General features: G+C 40.6%; 1 protein-coding gene and 1 pseudogene across 4 annotated transcripts in view; one reads left to right on the top strand and one right to left on the bottom strand.

Annotated features, from left to right (window-relative positions):
- The window catches only part of NKTR (natural killer cell triggering receptor), a 53,696-nt gene extending 39,220 nt beyond the window's left edge, over nucleotides 1-14,476 (bottom strand). For all 4 annotated transcript variants that reach the window (XM_027583359.2, XM_027583357.2, XM_027583358.2 and 1 more), the window contains exons 1-2: nucleotides 14,334-14,476; nucleotides 14,068-14,148 (exon numbers count right to left, since the gene is read on the bottom strand). In XM_027583359.2, coding sequence (XP_027439160.1) covers nucleotides 14,068-14,125 — 58 coding nt within the window. In that variant the 5' untranslated portion in view covers nucleotides 14,126-14,148; nucleotides 14,334-14,476. The remainder of the gene's footprint in view (nucleotides 1-14,067; nucleotides 14,149-14,333) is intronic.
- A 5,450-nt stretch (nucleotides 14,477-19,926) lies between these two features.
- LOC113918008 lies at nucleotides 19,927-21,816 on the top strand (annotated as a pseudogene).
- Nucleotides 21,817-22,427: the final 611 nt, after the last annotated feature.

Below are 22,427 nucleotides of genomic sequence, written 5' to 3'. Positions count from 1 at the left end.
TTGTCATGCCTTGTTCTCTTTTAATCTAAAACAGTCCCCATCTCCATCCCCCCCCCCCTTTTTTTGCATCCCATCAGGAAGCACAGGTCAGTTTGACACATTACTGGTAATGCTGAAATATCAGCCAGATCTCTGTTATAAAAGTACTTCCCCCCACTTTTACATTAAGCATATCATGTTCTATAACAACTTTTAACCTAATGGTTTGGCCACTGATGATCCTTTCCCGAACCAATCATACTGAGGGTTGCAAAATGTTTCTTCCAATTCCATCATTTCATCTGTATTTATCCAATTTGAATCATTCTGTTAAGAGCTTCACCCACCCATCCACCCTATGACAGAGTTATTAACAAGACAAAGCCTGGGTCCCTGACATCATCAGCCTGGATCTGCTGGGAGCCATGTAAGAGGAAATTTCTGTCTTAAATTTAAGTCCCCATTATTTAGCCTTTATGTTTAGCAACCATCGCCTTCATATATTCTAACAATACAGATATTTTCATATGATGGTAAACTATATAACCACTAGAAGTGATTACATAAAGCTCAATTTATTAAAACGGAAAAAAGTTGAGAACATGCTGTTTAACAGAAAAAGGCAGGACCAGAATAGTATGTAGTGTATACTATTTTTTTAAAAATTGTGTAGAACCAGTATACAGAATTAAGATAAAATGTTCAGAAAAGGTTAGTTGTGATTATCTCTGCATGGTAGGATTTTAAGGCAGGTTTAACTTTTTAAATATTACTAGAATTTTTATAATGAGCATGTACTATTTTTACTGACAGAAAAAACAATGAAGCCCTTTTCAGCTTACAATGTGCCAAACAGATGCAGCAAGAGTTCAGGTCACATAGTTTAGAACTTGCAAATTAGCTTTACTGATTGTAATACTCCTTTCTTCCCCTAATGTGTCATTCATAAACATTGGCAATCTCCATCTTAAATCTTACATGTTTAAAAAACCATTTTTAAATTGGTGGTTTGGACTATGGAAAACATTTTCTAACAGAAACAATGTTATAAGTGGTGATTAAGTCCTGAGGATAGCCAAGAAAGTCTACCTGATCCATAATTCTGATGTAATTAAGCAAATAACTAATAGTATTAGCTAAAATTCTAGGAAGGTAGGAAGAAGTAAAAGTTTTTAATCCCTTCCTGTATACAATGATAATGGAAGATACATTTCAGAAATACTTTTTTGTTTAAAAATTCCCTACCACCATATCCAACCTCTTTCCTATCTTAGATGCTCCACTCCCCAGCCAACAAATATCCTAATGCTACCCTGATACTCAGCACTCGCCTCAAATCTGACCTGCTCTTCAAGGAACTTCACAATACTAGCCCTAGGTTTTGCACAACAGCCGTGGTATAATGGATAAGAAAGAAAACCTAGGCTAGAGCCCTGGCTTTTACAATTACTAGCTATATGATCTTGGATCAATCAGTCCCCCTGAGAGTCTCCTCATCTGTAAAACAGATATAAATCCTACATCGTAATATTGTGTGGACTAAGACACCCTAAAAATATATGGTACTGGGGCACCTGGGTGGCCCAGTCGGTTGTGTCTGACTCTCAATCTCAGCTCTGGTCTTGATCTCAGGGTTGTGAGTTCAAGCCCCAAGTTGGGCTCCACACTGGGCATGGAGCCAACTTTTATTTTATTTATTTATTTATTTTAAAGATTTTATTTATTTATTTGAGAGAGAGAATGAGAGATAGAGAGCACGAGAGGGAAGAGGGTCAGAGGGAGAAGCAGACTCCCCACTGAGCAGGGAGCCGAATGTGGGACTCGATCCCGGGACTCCAGGATCATGACCTGAGCCGAAGGCAGTCGCTTAACCAACTGAGCCACCCAGGCGCCCCTGGAGCCAACTTTAAAACACACACACACACACACACACACACACACACACACACACACACTCACATACATATACTAATATTATCATAGCCAAGATTATTACCAGGTTTCAAACACAGTTGGCTATTAGTAATGTGACTTATCAGAGGCCACCTATATAGAAATGAGCAGAGCCAGAACCAGAGCCTGGTCTTCTGAGTCCTCATCCAGTGCTCTTTCCAATATACTCAGCTGTCTTCCCAGGTTCTAACATCACTGACTTTCCCTTGCCCCAAACAAAACTCCCAGAGTGGCTCTCTCATTGAGCAATTAAAGAAAGCAGTCTTGCTGCATAAGTTCAGGTCATGTATAAAAACAAACCTTCCCAGAAATGATAGCATTCTTTAAAAGGAGACACTTATTTGCCCAAACTGATCTTATGTAATTCAGCATAAAAGAACTGCAGTTTGCATGTAACAGTTAAGTGGAAACTTTCAGGCTCTCTGGGAAAGATGACTGTCTTGGGGCAGAAGCTAGATACCCTCGGTTTATTCCTGCTTTTCACAGTCTCCTTCTTCTACTCCCAGAATCCGACTTCTAAAAAAAACACCAAGTTTTTCAGGTGGTGACAACAGCTAGGTAAGAGCAGGGGGACAAAGAGCAGCAGCTGTACTAGTTCGCACTGTCTGCGTTGTCTGTTTGGGTCACTTCCAAAGTACTAGTGTCACTGTAGTTTTGTGATGAAAATGTCAGGGTCTTCATATTAACTACATTACCTATGAGGATCCCTTCTTGGAGCTTAATTTAGGGACATAACTCTTCCCTTTTCCCCATCATATTGGGTACCCAACCTGAATACAGAGATCTACCCTTTTTAGCCCCTCTACTCACCCAAATTACCTAATTAAGAATAAGGCTTCACTGATTTGTGCAAATCTGTAAGGACTGCAAACAGGAATTTAGAATTTCACCAAATAGCAATCTACTTAAGACACAGTCTCTTGGAACACAATGAAACTAAAATAGGGGATTACCTGTAGCAAGGCTTACAGTCAGGCATTCACAGCTAGCGGTTTTGAATGCAATTTTTGAGATAATTTTTTAAGCATTACCTCAGTTCTAGATAACTTTGTCAGTCACCCAAATCTTGCCCTTTTTAGCCTGAGCTTTTTTCTGCCTATTTAAAGAAATCTTTCTAGTTTCCATCTGCTTTTATTCCCAGTAAGGTGTTTACTGAACACCTGACCAGTTGTGTTAAGTGCTATATGTTCTACCAAGGGTTCAGGCTGAAAGATATATTCTGGGAACCTTTAAGACTACGTACGTGATGTGCAAAACAGAATTGTAAGGAATGGTACTGGACGGCTAGTTCATACCACTAATGTGAGAATACGCTTGGCAACAACACTGACAGATAAATACCAACAAAGGTAGAAAAATAACAGCAAAGAAGAGGGATTCAAGGGGGGGGGGGGGGCGGGTAGGGGTAGGAGGTACGGGTTAGACCAGGAACAGCCATCTTATGTTAAAGGTAGAAAAGGGAAAAAAAATGTGTGTACATTTCACTTGGGGTTTTGAGGAAGAGAAAGGGGAGGGAAAGGAAGATGCTATGAAGTCAACTTTCTCCTCTCAAAGTCCCCATAAAAATCTGTGTCTGCCTTCAAAACCATCCAACGAGGTCTGGTGTTATAACTGGATTCTTCAGGCCCAATTTCTAAATGAATGAATGAGTGAATGAATGAATGAATGAGTGAATGAATGAATGAATAAATAAATGAAAAAAAGGGAAAGAAACCACACCAAACCCTCTTGCTTACAGAAACCTGAAAACAAGCCTTTTTCCTAAAATGTAAACAAAAAAGGCCTTATCTACAAAGGTGTGTCTAAATAATACCTTACTATGAAAGCCCTGTACTTGACTCAGTGCACATGCTCATGTTCATTCACATACAATAATTAAAGCGACTTAAAAAAAAATACGTCAGATACCATGCTAGGTTCTTTACAAGTAACAGTCTGCTCTGCAAATAACGTATCATTTAAAGAAACACTGCATTATCAAAAATCACATATAAAAAACTGTTTCCATGGGAAAATGGGAGTTGAGGCACAAGGGAATTTACGGTTTCAGTAAGAATGATTTTTTCATTAGAAGTATCACTATTATTAAGGCATGTTTTTAGCTATAAGAGTATACTGTAAAACTTCAACATCACTGTGGAAATCCTACAATTGATCATACCTCACTCTGTCCCCCTTCCCCAGCACTGTCACTAGCATAGTCCTTCTTACTGTTTTTCAGATTAGTCAGGACAGACAAGAATAACTTAGAAGAGCAGTGCTGCTTAACTGCCCTTGCTTCCTACACACTAGCTCCCTCCCTTGTATCTGATTATTATAACACAAATGGCAGTCTGCCTAATTAAAACCATGCTCCTTAATTAATCCATGCCATCACAATAAATTCATGTTTCAAAAACACAATCTGTAAGATAGCTGGTTGTATTATTTTATTATTCTTCCCAACAACCTTACTACACCGGCACTACTACACTGGAGTCCTTCCTATTTAATTTCTGAGTATATAAAAAGGGAGGAAATCATCTAAATAGTGCAGACCACTGCATCCAGTCCCTCTATTCACAAGCTCAGGACCAGGGTGAGATTGAGATGGCAAATACATTTCTCCTGTTTCCTCAGTACATATCAGATCCCCACATGCCTCACTCTCAAAGTAGAAACTATCTTAAGTATGATGAGTCTTATGTTTAAAGGGAAATTTTGAATATAAGCAAATTTTGCCATGCTATCTTAAGGCCACATTAAGACAAAACTGACAGTATTTCCATTCTACAAAGAGGTCAGGTGGCTTGCCCAAAGCCACAAGCAGTACTCCATTTTCAATTCAGTTTCTTGGATCAATGAAGTAAAAACACCAATTTCAACTACATACCCATTTTTATCTATTTTGATGAATTGCTAGGGTTTTATGATATTGCTCTGAGGCCCACATAAAAAAAATTTCCAAAGTCAAGCATTCCTCTAAAGAAATACCCTGGTTATCACTTTTGAGAACAAACTTCGGGGCACCTGGGTGGCTCAGTTCATAATCTCAGGGTCCTGGGATCAAGCCCCGCATCAGGCTCCCTGCTCCTTGGGAAGTCTGCTTCTCCCCCTCCTTCTGCTCCCTCTGCTTGTGCTCTCGCTCTGTCAAATAAATAAAAATCTTAAAAAAAAGAAGGAAAAAAAAGGAGGAAGGGCACTGTATTCCTCTAAAATGTCAATGTCATAAAAAGCAAAAAAAAAGGTATAAAAATGGAGGATAGAGTGACATGGCAGCTAAATGTAATTATCTCATGCTAGACTAGATTTTGTATTGGAAGAGAAAGAATGCTAGGCCCAATCACAAAAATGGAAGGAATACAGAGATGGTAGATTAAAGTATCACATCAATGCAAATTTATAAAGTTGATAACTACATTGTGGTTATCTAAGAAGTATCTCTATTCTTAACAAATACATTAAGAAAAACACACTGAAGTATTTAAGAGTAAAGAGCCATGGTGTAGGTAATTTACCCTCAGACTGTTCAGAAAAAATTGCACATGCAGAAAGAAAAAGCGAGAACAAATGGTATAAAATGTAAACGGGTGATTTATAAAGGACAGATGGGTGATTTTTACTAATTTTATTTTTCAACTTCTTTTAAATGTGAAATAACAGCCACATGAAAAATTCAGAACACCTGTAGATAAAGCCCAATGCCTGCATTCTGTGAAAGCATATGTCTAGAACAGCAGTTCTCAAACTTTTTGGTCTTAGAACCCCTCTCTATTTTTTTTTTTTAAGATTTTATTTATTTATTTATTTGAGAGAGAGACAGAGAGAGAGAGAGCAAGTGAGAGAGCACAAGCAGCGGGAGCAGAGGGAGCAGAGGGAGCAGAGGGAGAGGGAGAAGCAGACTTCCCAATGAGCAGAAAGCCTGATCTGGGGCTCGATCCCAGGACCCTGAGATCTTGACCTGAGCCGAAGGCAGTCCTTTAACTGACCGAGCCACCCAGGTGCCCCACCCCTCTATATTCTTAACAATTACTGAGGACCTTAAAGACTTTTTATATAGATTGAATCTATTGATATTTACTATATTAGAAATTAAAATGGAGAAACTTTAAGAAATATTAATCAATTTTCAATAAAATAAACTCATTATATGTTAACACAAATATTTTTAATAATTTATATTTTCAAAATTGAACAAAAAGTTTTAATGTGTCATTTTACATTTTTGCAAATCTCACTAATGTCTCATGTAGCAGAAGACAATTCTCCTGACTGCTCTTGCATTACATCTATTGTGTCATCACAAGTCCTATAACCTGTGGGGAACCACTGCGGACTGACAGAATGTGAGTGAACAAATGGGTGTTTGACACCCTGGGGGCTCATGAAAGCCAGCCATCTTGCAATCTGAAAACAAAAGGCCTACAACATTTTACTACTATAATGTAGTATATCACAACTATAATTTACTTTGAAATACCTTACATAAACACTGACATAAAGGAATCATGAGTTTTTAAATTAAACCTTAACCAGAAAGAAATACCCTCCAAAAGTGAGAATCAAAGGCCACACCTCAGAGATGGCTACTAAAAATACTTCTGCTATCTTTATCTCTCATCACCCAGGGGCTTTATAATTAGCAACATAAATGTTAGAAATGGGTTTTTACTGGTAAATTAGTGATGTTCAGAATTAGTGATATACAGATAGAATAAAAATATTTGGAGATACTCCATACCCTTGTATTAACAGGACAAATGAATCTGGAGGGTCACCCATCAAGAGTAGAACCTGAGGCTGGGTCCACCAAAAAAGGCCCCAGTCTAGCAACATGTTTAGAGTATTCTGGTGCTTGACAAACATTTGCATGACAATTTTCAAGAGCAGGAATCTTTCACATAAAAAGTGCTTGGAGCACTGAAAAAAAAAACAGAACTGGGACTTCATCAAGCTTACAGAACTGGTTCTTATGTGTGGGCATACTTGCTTACTAATGTCTATATATGGCAAAATGTGACTTTTGGTGTACCCTGGTAGCAAGGTTCTGATAAAGGCAATCTATGGCCCTCACCTAACTTATTGGTGACTCCCCTCTATGTACTTAAAAAACCTCTAATGGACATTCTTGACTAACCCGGCTTAAATCAGTTTACTGGAAGATTATCTAAAACCTGGTTCCTTGGGCTCCAATTTCTTAGTACAAGGATCTGAATAAGGCAAGGAAAAAGCAAGCTTCTGAGGCACCAAAAGAGGGAAAAACAAGATTACTATTTCATGCCCACCCTGGGAGGTTCTAACAACACTAGAGAACATTTAACCAGAGAAGGGTGAGTCTTAGAAAAATGAAGTTGTCAATGAGGATTTCATATATATATGTACTTCCAAACTGGGTATCACATTTCATACAAAAAGCGAATGCCTTCAGAAAACACGAACTTATTTGTAAAGACAATGAAAAATGACTGGCTAATTTCTGCCAGCTAACATCTTTAGAAATTTATAAGGAATTCTAGGTTCAATCAAAATGGAGTAAATATACTTCACCCTATCTTTTTCACTGAACACAACTAAGAAACCTTGGTCAGAAAGCATGGAACAATTATCTAAGGACTGAAAAATAAATGGAAGCAGGCAGACTGGGGAAGTAACACACAAAAAGCCCACTGAATTCATAATGAATTTTGTTTTCCTACCTTATCTCATGGCTCAGAATCAAAAGCAATCTGAAACCCAGAATTGCACTCTGGGTACAGAAAGAGCTCTGAGGAAAGCACTGTATTTCTAGGGACCCCTACAGATGACAGTGAATGAGGGAAATCTCATTTTCTTTCTGTTCTTTCCATTCTCTCCCATTCTAGCTCCTAGGCAATTCCACAGGGATGGTGGCAAGAACAGTGGTGACCAGGCAAGCACATAAAACTTCAAGGCAGGCAAAGAATCTTTCTGACTAGAGCAACTGTGCTCCCAAGAGCATAGGAAGAATCCCTGCTGCTTCTTTTACTCTCAATTCTCTTGCCACTTAGCTTCAGAGACTGACACAGTTATAAGAAGGACATGGCAGAGTAAGGACACTAAAACCCTGGCTTTCTGGCGAGATGAACAAAAAAGGGAGTTCCTAAGGGCCGGAATATATTGGGGAAATCTCAAAGAAAAGGGAGCTCCCACAAAAAAACAATCCCATGGAGTATGAACTCCAGGGCTTATCCATGCATTATGCATGTGTGGATCTGACTCTATAAACAGCAGAAGGTGGTTGCCGGCTGAACCTAACCAGGCTTTCTGCCTGCTACAACATCATTGTCACCATCATCAACAACAGTGAACATTCTCCACAGAATTTTAAACTAGACCCAGGGTCATGTAACATAATATACAAAATGCCCAGGATACAATTCAACATTTATCAACTTTTAAAGAACCACAAGAATCTCATATTCCTTAAGGGAAAAGACAAAAACAGCAACTCTATGATAATACAGATGCTGGAAATGTGTTAGACAAAGACTTTAAAGGTTTTATTTATTTATTTGAGAGAGAGCATGAGAGAGAGAACAACAGCGTGGTGAGGGACAGAGGGAGAAGCAGACTCCCCACTGAGCAGGGAGCCCAATGGAGGGCTCGATCCTGGGACTCCGGGATCATGACCTGGGTTTAAGGCAGACGCTTAACTGACTGAGCCACCCAGGTGCTTTAAAGACTTTAAAGCAGCTATTACAACCATACTACATTAAGTACAAATACTCTTAAAATGAATGGAAAAACAAAATCTCAAGCAAAACCACAAGGAAATTTTTTTTTTAAATTTTATTTATTTGACAGAGAGAGAGAGAGAGAGAGAGTGCGTGTGCAAGCAGGGGGAGCAGGAGGCAGAGGGAGAGGGATGTGGGACCTGATGCAGGGCTCAATCCCAGGACCCTGGGATCATGACCCAAGCCGAAGGCAGATGCTTAACCAACTGAGCCACCCAGGCACCCCCCCACAAAGAAATTTTATTATTTTTCAAAGATTTTATTTATTTGACAGAGAGAGTGACAGCAAGAGAGGGAACACAAGCAGGGGGAGTGGGAGAGGGAGAAGCAGGCTTCCCGCTGAGCAGGGAGCCTGATGCGGGACTCAATCCCAGGATCCTGGGATCATGACATGAGCCAAAGGCAGACGATTAACGACTGAGCCCCCAGGCGCCCCCACAAAGAAATTTTAAAACAAAAAATGGTCAAAATCAAAAATTCACTAGGTGGGCTCAACAATACAATGAAGATGACAGAGGAAAAAGTTAGTGAATTTGAAGACCAATTAATAGAAATTATCCAATCTGAAAAATAGAGAGGGAAAAAAGACTGAAAAAAAAAATTGAACAAAGCCTTAGACTTGTGAGGTAACATCAAAAGATCTGATATTTGCGTCATCAAAGTCCTGTATTGTGAGGAAAGTGTGCTGTACAGAAAACATATTTGGAGAAACAGTAGCTGAAAATGTCTTAAATTTGGCAAAAGACAAAGATTCAAGACCAGTAAACCCCAAAGAGAATAAACCAAAGAAATTCACACCGAGACACATTCCAATAAAACTGCTGAAATCTAAAGACAAAGTAAAAATCTCAAAAGCAGTCAGATGAGAACAACACATTACATATGGGGCAACAAGAATTTGACTACAGATTTCTTATCAGAAATCAAATTGACCAGAAGGCAGTGGAACATTTTCCAAGTGCTAAAAGAAAGTAATTGTCAACCCAGAATTCTATAACTAGTAAAAACATCTTTCAAGAATAAACGCAAAGTTGGGGTGCCTGGGTGGCTCAGTCAGTTAAGCATCTGACTCTTGATCTCAGCTCAGGTCTTGATCTCAGGGTGGTGAGTTCAAGACCCTCACTGGGCTCCATGCTGGGCGTGGAGCCTACTTTAAAAAAAAAAAAAAAAACAGAAGCAGAAGAAAGTCAAAGTAAAATTCTCAGGTAAAAAAAACCAAAAACCAAAAACCCAATGAAGAGAATTTGTTTCCAGAAGATCTGCTTTAAAAGAAATGCTTTAAGCAAATTCTTCAGGTGGAAGGGAAATGATACCAGAGGGAACCTGAGACTTCAGGAATGAATAAACAGCAACAGAAATGTAAACATATGAGTAAATAACAAGAGTATTTTCTTCTCCTCTTAAGCTAGTATGTGTGATGTTTGAAAGCAAAGGCTTTCGATGTTTGTAGATGTAATATATATGACCAATACAACATAAGGTTGTAAAGGGATATTATATGGTGGGATGGTTTCAACATTTCACCTGAAGTGGTAAAATATTAATTCTAAGTACACCGTGAAAAGCCAAGTATATATGCTGTAATCTCGAGAGTAACCACTAAAAAAACTATAGAGATCATCAAAAAAATCAATAGAAAAATTTAAAATACTAAAAAATATTCAAATAATCCAAAATGCAAGAAAACAGAGAAAGCAAAAACAAATATTAGACAAATCCAAACAAACAATAATTGCATTAAGTGTAAATAGCCTAAGTATACTGAGTAAAAGACAGATAATGAGAATGGGTAAAAAAAACAAGATCCATCTATTTACTGTCTATAAGAAACCCACTTTATTTATTTAAGGTTTTTCTGGGCGGGGGGGGGGGGGAAGGGGCGGGGCAGAAGGAGAGGGAGAGAGAGAATCCCAAGCAGGCTCCACACCAATGCAGAGCCCCACATGGAGCTTGATTTCACAATCCTGAGGTCATGACCAGAGCTGAAATCAACTGGACACTCAACCGACTGAGCCACCCAGGCACCCCAGATTTTATTTTCAAGTAATCTCTATACCCAATGTGGGGCTTGAACTCACAACCCCAAGATCAAGAGCCTCATGCTACACTGACTGAGCCAGCCAGGCGCCCCAAGAAACCCACTTCAAATATAAGTTAAAAGTAAAAGGATAGAAAATGACATGCCACATAAACACTAACAAAAAAAATGAAGTAGCAGTATTCATATCAGACAAAGTAGGCTTCAAAGCAAGGAAAATTACCAGAAATAACAAGGGTCATTACATAATGATAAAAGGGTCAATTCATTAGGAAGACATAACAATCTTAAACGTGTATGCATCCACCTAACAAAAGAGCCTCAAAGTAAATGAAGCAAAAACTAATAGAACTGAAAGAAGAAACAAATCCACAATCATCAAAAGAGACTTCTATACTCCTCTATTGGTAAACAAGAGAACAAGGAGACAAAAAATCAGCCAGGATATAGAAGAACTGAACAACACTATTAGCCAAATGACTCAAATTGACATTTATAGAACACTCCACACAAAAACAGCAGAATATACATTCTTTTAAAGTGCACATGGGAAATTCACTAAAACAGAACATATCAAACCCTAATTTATTCCTAATAAATTTAGAAGAACTGAGATGATACAAGGTACGTTCTCTGACCATAAATGGAATTTAAAGCAGAAAACATTAACAGAAAAACAACTGAAAAATATCCAAGTACTTAGAAATTAAAACACTTCTCAGTAATTCATGAGCCAAAGACTAAGCCTCAAGGGAAATTAGAAAATATTTTGAACTGAAAGAAAATAAGCAATATGTCAAAATTGATGGGGTCCTGCATATAGAAGGAAATTTATAGCATTAAATCCTTGTATTGGAAAAGAAGGGTCTCAAGTCAACAATCCAAATTTCCACTTAAAGAAACTAGAAAATGAGCAAAGTAAGTCAAAGCAAACAGAAGAGATACGTCACTAAAACTGGAAGAAAATAGGGAAAAAAATCAAAACCAAAATTCAGTTTTTTGAAATGATAATAAATATGATAGTGATAAACCTCTAACCAAACAGACCAAGGAAAAAAGACAAAGGGCACAGATTATCAACATCAGGAATGAAAGGGAGCTATCACTACAAATCCCACAGATAAACTCACTCAAGAAGAAATAACATGAACAGTTCTGCAACTATTAAAGAAATGAAAATCTTAGTTAAAAACCTTCTGAAAAAAAATTCCTAAGGTACAGTCCTGGAATTATTTCAAATAGGAACCATTTTATTGGATTCACAGAGGAAAAACTCTCTATATAGAGACTCTTCCTCTTCTAATACACTTACATTTTGTAATTCAAAAGCCTAGGTAACTTAGTATAAAACAAAGAAATTCCATTGATAGTAATAGAAATGAATACATACTGTGTTGTACTCAATGCAATTTTTGTCAGTATTTCTTGATCTCTCATTAATGTGGTCATTATGGCCACTCCTAAAGGATCTTTTGATACTACTTTGTATTTACGTTTATTATTAACAATACAAGAAGTCAAGACTATCACTTGGCTAAGTACTCAATGACATACTTACTAATGGTTAAATCCTACAAAGCGGGGTACCTCACTTCAAAGAGTTGAAGTGATCCTTAAAAGCTGTGTAAAAATCAAGTACCTACTATTTAGATAATATAATGAAAAGTTCTAGAAATATTATATATGAGATTGAACCATATGAAATTGCCAATTATCAGCTGGTTTAACCCAGAACAGTATAAGCATTCCTTGTATGAGTCAGTGTTTTAAAAAGTGCTGGTCACTTCTATTGGAATGGCATTATAATGAATTACCTTGAATGTTGGGGACTGAAGTTCGTTCAACATTTAACAAACATATTCTGGAGATTTTTCATAACAAAGGTTATTTGCAAATCTTGGATATGAACATGTACTAGGAAAGGAGTACTTTACATGGCTATAGAACCTTTGTTTTCCTTTTCATGAGTCTGCTATTTTTTTTTTGACAGTGGGAAATAGCTTTATTTTTTATTATGTTCAATTTGCGTTTTTAATTCTTAAACATAAGCCCTGTTATCTGAAGCATGGATTCACTATAGAGTAAGGATTAAGACCCATCAAGTTTCAAAATATTAGAAACAGAGAATGCAACAATATTTCTAAGATCACAACATTCCTTTGCTCAAAACCCTTCAATATCTCATCTCACGGTGTCAAAAGTCCTTACTATGGTCTATAGCATTTCCTGCTAGTCTCATCCCTCCTCTGCTCCACCCTGGGCTTCTGGCAGTTCTTCAAACACCAGAGTACACTCCCTCTTCAGCGCCTTTATACTAACTTCCTTGGCCAGGAATGCTCCTCAAAAGATACCCACGATGGCTTACCTCCTCATCTCCTTCAGATGTCTGCCTTAACTGTCATCTCAAAACAGCCTTTTCTGATCCACATATTAAAACAGTACCCCCTACTACAAGCCACTGTATTTTTTTCCTTGTTTATGGTCTGCCTTCCCCTAAGAGAATACCAACTACAAGGAAGAGAGTCCTTTGTTTTATTCATTGCTATATCCCCAGAGTCTACTGTTCAAACAGTAGCAGGCTCTCAATAAGAATCTGCTGAACAAGATGCTGCACAAAGACTGCATATATGTTTCCAACTAAAACTTCTGACACAGATACAAAAAAAAAAAAAATAAAGGCTAAGAAAACAGTTCGGAACCCGGCCGGCTCTGCTACTTAGAATGAAACAACTACCCTTTGGAAGGAAGTATTTTCAGTAATATATACTAACGAATGGCTGGATTCCCTAAAGACGAAGCATTAACACCAAATGCACGCGTCCTGCAAGTCTCTGTTGGTACAGAATACTTTCCTTTTATCACACAAGATTTTCACTAAGTCATTTCCCCATGAACCAAGAAATTCTGGGTAAAGATACTTAGGGAAAAATAGAAGTGGGAGTTAACCTACTGATATACAAGAATTAGGAAATACAGAACATACGAATCCAAACCTCACGGCAGAGAAAAATACCAGAAAAAGGAATTGGAGAGTTTGCCCCCTTAGAGACACTAAGAGAGAAAAAGTCCGAGACAGATTGCACCCCTTTCCTCGGCGCCAGGGATGGTACGAACACTCAGTCCGCGGGTGCAAGTTGTGAGTGTCCCCGCAAGGGGCTTCGGAGGGCGAGGCCCGGACTCTGAGTGGGATGGGAGTGGTGGATCCCGTTCACTCTCCTCTCCCAACGATTTTCGCTCAGGAGCAAAGCTAGTGCTGACTGAGCCTGCCCGCTCCCAAAAAGGCTTGGGGGAGGGTTGATGAGGGTAGACCCCTCCCCTTCCCCAAGGATTGTCCAGGCCCCCGCAGGAGCCCAGTCTCCCGCTCACCCGGCTCCCGGTTGATCTCGATGTCGAAGTGGCACTGCGGCCGGTCCTGTGCCCCCATCGCGACCGAGGCGGCGACAAGAGCTAGGAGAAAGGGGGAGGAAAGCGGTCAGGGCGGGAGCTAGGGAGGGGGCTGGGGCGGAGCCCGCGCCACGGTCGCCTCGCGCCGGCCTGTCGCGACACCACGGGAGGCCAAGCCGGGGTTCCCTCCAGCCCCGGGCCTCCCGACTCCCAAGTAGCGCGCACACACATGCGGGCGAGCTCTTTACCTGGTTGGCCTCCAGCCTGAGCAGCTCTCCGTGAGCGGAGGAGAATATGCTGCCACGGCGGCGGCGGCCGGAGCCCAACGCCACTAACCGACCACCACCCCCTCCCCCGGGCCGGCCTCCCTGTGCCACGCTAAACCCCGCGAGAGTCGGCACAAATACCGCGAGAGCACAGGCTCGAAGGGGGTGTTTAACCGAAGGGTGCGCGCGCACGTGGGCGTGTCCGACGCTCCTATACCTGAGCTAGTCTTTTTTGCCCCGCCCCTTCCGCCTCCCTCCCCCCCCCCCCCCCCCCCCCCCCCCCCGCCTTAGAGTCAGTCCGCCCAATCTGGGAACCCTGATCACGCTTGCACTCTCAGTTTCCTCTCGTTTTCCCTTAAGATCCGTGAGTGCCCGCGCGTTTTCCGGCATCGCGATGCTTCCGTGTTGTCTACGCCTCGGAGTAAGCTGCAAGACCTGAAGTCGAGGTTTAGTGAACGGACGCATCGTTTGGCCTGTTTTCCTTTTCTCAAGGCGTAGTTACGACACTCTCCTCCTGTTAGACTGTTTCACTTCAAAGGCCTTAGGTGTGCGTCCGTTCCATCTTTGGCATCAGCGTCGCAGGGATAGTCTTTGTTCATGGCCATTCATCTTTTGCGAAGAGTCAGTTGAAGACCTTTGCCCATGTTTTATTCGTGTTCGTCTTATTATTGAATGCGGGAGTTCCGAGTACAAATGTTTTGTTAAACAGGTGATATATGTATGTTCTAAATACAAATCTTTTGTTATATATAATTCCGAGTATTTTCTCCTGAGCTGGGTCGTTTCATTATTTTGATGGTGGTTTGTGCAAAGCAGTTTTTAATTTTAGTGAAGTTACTTGATCAGTTTTCTCGTACGGTTTGTGCTTTTTCTGTGCTAAGAAATCTCTGCTTACCCCAAACTCCGGAAGATTTTCTCCTGTGTTTTCCTCTAGAACTTTTACGTGTAAGTCTAAGATATATTGGAATTTTTCATTGTGGTGTCAGGTAGAGGTTGCGGTTCGTTTTGGTTTTTGGTTTTCCCCCACTATGGAAACAGAGGAGTTTCACCGCCATTTGTTAAAAAAAAACTTGCCTTTGTCAGTTGAATTACCTTGGCTTTGTGTGGTTCTGTTTCTGAGCTCTAAATTTTGTTAACTGTTCTGTGTATCTTTATGCTAGGGCTACACTGTTTTGTTTTTTGTTTTTAAGTTATTTTCTTAAAACTAAAATACACACTTTTTAATTATTTTATTATCAAAATTATCATTTAACTCTTTTTAAGTGTACAGTTCAGAGGCAGTAAGTACATTTCACATTGTTGTGCAGTCATCACCACCATATAGCCGCTGAACATTTTTCATCTTGGAAAACATTTTTCATCTATCCATTAAACAGTAACTCTGCATTCTTTCTACCCAGCCTCAGGCAACCACTCTACTTTTTTTTTTTTTTAGTTTATTGTGGGAAGAACACTTAATGTGAAATCTATCCTCTTAACAGATTTTTTAAAAGATTTTATTTATTTATTTGAGAGCGAGCAAGTGAGTGGGGGGAGGAGTAGATAGAGAGGGACAAGCAGACTCCTCGCTGAGCGGGGAGCCTGCAGGGGGCTGGGGGCTGGATCCCACAACCGCAAGATCTTGACCTTAGCCAAAATCAAGAGTTGGACACTCAACCCACTGAGCCACCCAGCCCCGCCCCTTAACAGATTTTCAAGTGTACAATATGGTATTGTTATCAATAGGCACAATGTTGTAGAGCAGATTTCTAGGATTTATTCATCTTACATAGGTGAAATTTTATAACCATTGATAGCAACTACTTTCACCCTTTTCCCATCCCCTGGCAAACACTTTTATTCTTTGCTTCTATAAGTTCAACTGTTTTAGTTACCACATATTAAATGGAATCATGCAATATGTGTCCTTCAGTGACTGACTTGTTTCACTTAGCATAATGTTCTCAAGTTTCATCGATGTTCTCACATATTGCAGGATTTCCTTCCTTTTTTAAGGCTAAATAATACTCCATTGTATGAATATACCATAATTTCTTTATCCATTCATCAGCAGATGGACACTTGGGTTGCTTCCATCATTTGGCTATTGTGAATAATGCTGCTGTGAAGATGAGTGTACAAATATCTCTTTGAGATCCTGCTTTCAATTCCTTTGGGCATATACCCAGAAGTGGAATTGCTAGGTCATAAGCTAATTCTGTTTTAAATTTCTGGGTGTTTTTTTTTTTAAGATTTTATTTTTTTGAGAATGAGAGAGAGAGAGAGAGCACAGGAGCAGGGGCAGAGGGAGAGGGAGTTGGAGAAGTGGAGTCCGCTGCTGAGCAGGGAGCCTGCCTTGGGGCTTGATCCGAGGACCCTGAGATCATGACCTGAGCCAAAGGCAGGCGCTTACTGAGGCACCCAGGTGCCCCAAGCTAATTCTGTTTTTATGGGGAACTGCCGTTCTGTTTTCCATAGTGACTGCACTATTGTACATTTCCATCAGCATTGCACAAGGCTTTCAGTTTCTCAACATCCTCACCAACACTTGTTTTTTTCTGTTGTTCTTGTTTTTTTTAATAATTGCCATCCTAATGAGTGCGAGGTAGCACACTGTTTTGATTACTGTAGCTTTATAGTAAATTTAAAAATCAAGGTCACTTAGGTAGTTTCTAATCTGTTTTTGCACCTGTGCCACCTTGTGAAGTGCAGAGACCTGCACTGTCATGGAAGTGCTATCCCTGTTGGAGGTTGCCAGTTCTACCTCTCTAAAAGTACAGTATCTCTATCAGAGCAACAATCTCCTGGGTTTCACATTTGTAACCTAGGCTGAATTGAGAAGCTAGTGGTCCTGGGTCTGATTTTGCTTACACTGTTACAGCTAACCATTTATAGGTTTGGAAAAGATGAAATGTACATGCCTATTCAGAGATGAAATGGGTTGGTAAAGCTAACTTTCATACAAAGACTTGTGAAAGGAAAAGAAGGGGAGCATTGCCCAGGGAAGTGATTTGTAATTACTGTGCTTTGGGCAGCTGGCTTCAGTGTAAGTTGGCTTTAGGGCTCTGGAATGAAATGCTTAATTTGGGGAGTATTTAAAATACTTTAAATCTCCCGAAATTCGTTCTTATCTTGACACTCCCCTAAAGTTTCTTTCCTGCCACTGATTATATGATGTGGGGCAAATCACTTTGATCCTGGAATTCAGTTTCTTTGTCTGCAAAATAAGCAGGACGAAATACCTTCTAAGTTCCCTCCTTACTCAAAATTCTTTTATTCTGTCCTGTGAGTTGAAATTGTATTTCAGATGATTTGAGGATAAGGTATGCTATTTGGTCTGTGGTTAAGGTGAAGAAACTACTGGGACAAGGCAGGCCTAGAGCTAACATCCACCAAAAGGATTGATACCTCCTCCCTCATCATCAAGAGTAGTAGAAAATTAATATCCAAGCAGTTTACAAACTCAGGCTTAATTTGGAGAACCTTAGTAGTAGGAATTTTCAGGTAATGATTTAGAGTGGGATTATACCAGCAGTCGGCACTTCAATGGATAGGGCTCTGGCAAAACTAATCAGGAATGGTAGTGGGGAAATTTAGATGAAACATAATTTTTTAGAAAATAGAAATTACCAAAATTGACTCAAAGAAATGGAAGGCCTGAATAAACTAGCAACCATTGAAGAAATTGAATTAGTAATCCCTAATCTTCCAAACAACTGCGAAGGACATTTTGCCATAACCAGATGGGAAATTTGATAATGGTCTAAATATTAGGTGAAATCAAGGAAATATACTTAATTTTGTTAGATATCTAATGAAGATAAAGATAATGAAATTTTGGTTATGCAAGAAAATGTTCTTAGTTTTTTAGTGAAGTGAAACAAATGTGGCAAAATCTTGATAATTGTTATATCTAGCTGAGAGGTATTGGGGATTTTTGAGCTGTGTTCTCTATTTTTATATTTCTTTGAAATTACTCTTAATAAAACCAGTAAGAACAAACATAGTCTTTCCAAAAACACAAGTTCCACATTGTTTCATAGGCACATTTTACCAGACCCTTAAGGATCAATAATCTTTTCTCAATCAAAATATTTTAGAAAATGGAAAAAGACAGCTACCTAACTTACCTTGTGATACCAATACCGAACAAAGATAGGGCAAGAAAGTTAGAGACCAATCTCATTATAAACATGGATTTAAAAATCCAAATAAAATATTAGGAAATGGAGTTTAGCAGCATTTAAATTCCAAAATGTTCATGACCTAGTTGGCTTTAATTCAGGAATACAAGGATGGTTCGACATCAGAGAATCTATTTCTATAGTTCACCATATTAACAGATTAAAGAAAAGGCATATGATTATCCCAATATATGGTGTATTGGTTATCTATGTGTTGCCTCTCAGCTCCTTCAATATATCTTCTGTAATACACAGTTTAACCTCAAGCAGGGATCTGTACCAAATTAACTTTTACATTTGTACAACTTAGGGAGAAGACAAAAAAGGTAAACAAAAGGAGAGAAAAGGAATCCAATGAGAAGATACCTATGCACACAGTTCTACCTTATTTGCTTACACCATTTTTTAAATAAAAGGATATCCTATATCTTAAATGGGAAATTGTAGAAAAGAATAGGTCCAAGACTGCTATCTTTAGAAAGACCTGCTTAAAACGTTGGCCTGTGGGTGGAATCTGGGAACCTGTGTGGTAATCAATTTCCTACACTTATAGAAAACTTCAGTTAAACGATTAGAGTGCTTCACTCTGCCTAAACTATTTGAGCAAACAATATGGTTTATACTGAATACCTGCTTTCCTTCTGGGAATCTGGAAACTTGGTATGTACTAGGCAGAGGATGCATACATATGTGACCATTCCCCAGTAAAAACTCTGGGCACTGAGTCTCTAATGAACTTCCCTGGTAGACATTTCTCACATGCTATGATTCATCCTGGAGGAATTAAGCTCGTTCTGTGTGACTCCATTGGGAGGGGGAAGCTTGAACCTGGTTTCCTCTGGGCTTTACCCTATATGCCTTTTCCCTTTGCCGATTTGCTTCGTGTTCTTTGCTATTATAAATCATAGCTGTGAGTACAATTAAATGCTGAGTCCTGTGAATCCTCCTAGCTAATCATCAAACCTGCAGGTAATCTTAGGACCTACAACACAGCAACAAAAATTACCAGAATTTGATAAAATCAGTATTGAAAATCTGAAGACACATTTTTTTTAAAGATTTATTTATTTGAGAGAGAGAGAAAGAGAGAGAGAGCACAAGAGGGAAGAGGGTCAGAGGGAGAAGCAGACTCCCTGCTGAGCAAGGAGCCCGATGTGGGACTCGATCCCGGGACTCTAGGATCATGACCTGAGCCGAAGGCAGTCGCTTAACCAACTGAGCCACCCAGGCGCCCTGAAAACACGTTTTTTTTAAATCCTAGATTTCCCTTTTTTGTGGAAAACAAGGAGTAGACTATTTCATTTTACAGAAAAATATGTATTTTGATAGAATAACATTCTCATGATTAGTCAAGAACAGATGGGCTTTCTCCATGAGGGTGAGGGGAAATGGCCATAGCAGCTCCAAGCATCCATCCTTATACCCTGGAAGTCTGAGGGGAAAGCACTTTTCCTGCCAGCACCAGCGAGAAAAATCCCAGGGAGAGAGCTGATTGACGATGAGGTTCATATGCCCATCAGTCTTGAGGGCCACAGTAGTGGGCAGATATACCGTGACTGATCAGCTTAGAGGGGGGCCAGTAACCAGGAAAAGCATGGGGATATGGCAGCACAGAGGTGTCCCCTGAGGCAATGGCTGCCAACTAAGAAGTCTAAGAAGTCGAGTTCGATCGAGAGCTGAGAGCGGACCCCAGAGAGCCCTGAGCAGCTCTGCCACCGCCGTTGGCCTAGTTGCGGTCACGCCCCAGCTGAGCCGCAGCTGCGGGGCCAGCCGCAGTCACCATCACTGCAACCATGAGCAGCAAGGCCGAGACCCAGCAGCTGCCCAACGCCTCGGCCCTCAGCGCTGCCTACACCGATCCCGGCCCCACCGGCAGCATAGGGAGCGGCGGCCCCGGGCGGCCTCACATCCGCGGCGCCCGCCCGCCGTCAGGGACAAGGTGGTGATCTCAGTGAAGGTTTCAGGAACAGTAAAATGGTTCAATGTAAGAAACATATAAGGTTTCATTAACAGGAATGCCACCCAGGAAGATGTATTTGTACACCAGACTGCCATAAACAATAACCCCAGGGTGCCTGGGTGGCTCAGTTGGTTGAGCATCTGCCTTGGGCTCAGGTCATGGTCCCAGGGTTCTGGGATCAAGTCCCACGTTAAGCTCTCTGCTCATCGGGGAGCCTGCTTCTCCTTCTCCCTCTGCCTGCCTCTCTGCCTACTTGTTCTCTCTCTCTCCCCCACTCTGTCAAATAAATAAATAAATAAAATATTTAAAAAAGAGTAACCCCAGGAAGTACCTGCCCCAGGAAGATGGAGAGACTGTGGAGTTTGATGATGTTGAAGGAGCAAAGGGTGCTGAGCCAGCAAATGTGACAGGCCCTGGTGGAGTTCCAGTGCAAGGCAGTAAATATGCAGCAGACTGGAACCATTATAGATGCTATCCACGTGGCATAGGTCCTGCACGCAATTCCCAGCAGAATTACCAGAATAGTGAGAGTGGGGAAAAGAACGAGGGATAGGAAAAGGCTCCTGAAGGCCAGGCCCAACAGCACTGGCGCTCCCGCGGGCGGCGCTTCCCACCTTACTACATGCAGAGACCCTATGGGCATCGACCACAATATTCCAACCCTCCTGTGCAGGGAGAAGTGATGGAAAGTGCTGACAACCAGGGTGCAGGAGAACAAGGTAGACCAGTGAGACAGAATAGGTATCGGGGTTATAGACCATGATTCTGCAGGGATCCTCCTCGACAGAGACAGCCTAGAGAGGATGGCAATGCAGAAGATAAGGAAAATCAAGGAGATGAGACCCAAGGACAGCAGCCACCCACCGTTGGTACCACTGCAACTTCAATTACCGACGCAGACACTCAGAAAACCCTAAACCACAAGATGGCAAAGAGACAAAAGCAGCAGATCCATCAGCTGAGAATTCATCCGCTCCTGAGGCTGAGCAAATGCCTGCTTACCATCTCTACCATCATCTAGTTTAATCATCCAACACGAAGAAATGAAGATGAAATTCCAGCAATAAGAAATGAACAAAAGATTGGAGCTAAAGACCTAAAGTGCTTGCTTTTTGCCCATTGACCAGATAAATAGAACTATCTGCAGCATGGGTTGTTTTTTTTTTCTTATGTAGTTGCATTTTAATGAGAATAGACAGGCAATGATGTAATACATAAGGTAGTAAATTATGTGATTATGACTACTGTTGCAAAAAGAGAAAAAAGGAAAAAAGAAAAGGGTGAGGGTTCTAGAATATTAGGGGGGAGTTACCTTTTTCTCTTTAAATTTTTGTTATGTTAATCACCATACATTACATCATTAGTTTTTTTTTTTTAAACTTTTTATTTATTTATTCATGAGAGACAGAGAGAGAGAGAGAGAGGCAGAGGGAGAAGCAGGCTCCCAAGGAGCAGGGAGCCCGATGCGGGACTCGATCCCAGGACCCTGGGATCATGACCTGAGCCGAAGGCAGACGCTTACCCATCTGAGCCACCCAGGCGCCCACATCATTAGTTTTTGATGTAGTGTTCCATGATTCATTGTTTGTGCATAATATCCAGTGCTCCACGCAGAACGTGCCCTCTTTAATACCCATCACCAGGCTAAACCATCCCCCCACCCCCCTCCCCTCTAGAACCCTCAGTTTGTTTTTCAGAGTCCATCATCTCTCATGGTTCGTCTCCCCCTCCGATTTCCCCCCTTCATTCTTCCCCTCCTGCTATCTTCTTTTTTTTTTTCTTAACATATATTGCATTATTTGTTTCAGAGGTACAGATCTGTGATTCAATGGTATTGCACAATTCACAGCGCTCACCATAGCACATACCCTCCCCAATGTCTATCACCCAGCCACCCCCTCCCTCCCACCCCCCACCACTCCAGCAACCCTCAGTTTCTTTCCTGAGATTAAG

The sequence above is a fragment of the Zalophus californianus genome, chromosome 1 (assembly GCF_009762305.2).
Source record: "Zalophus californianus isolate mZalCal1 chromosome 1, mZalCal1.pri.v2, whole genome shotgun sequence".
Taxonomy (NCBI): Eukaryota; Metazoa; Chordata; class Mammalia; order Carnivora; family Otariidae; genus Zalophus; species Zalophus californianus.
Note: the sequence above shows the minus strand (reverse complement) of the source record. Positions and strands in the feature narration are given on the sequence as shown.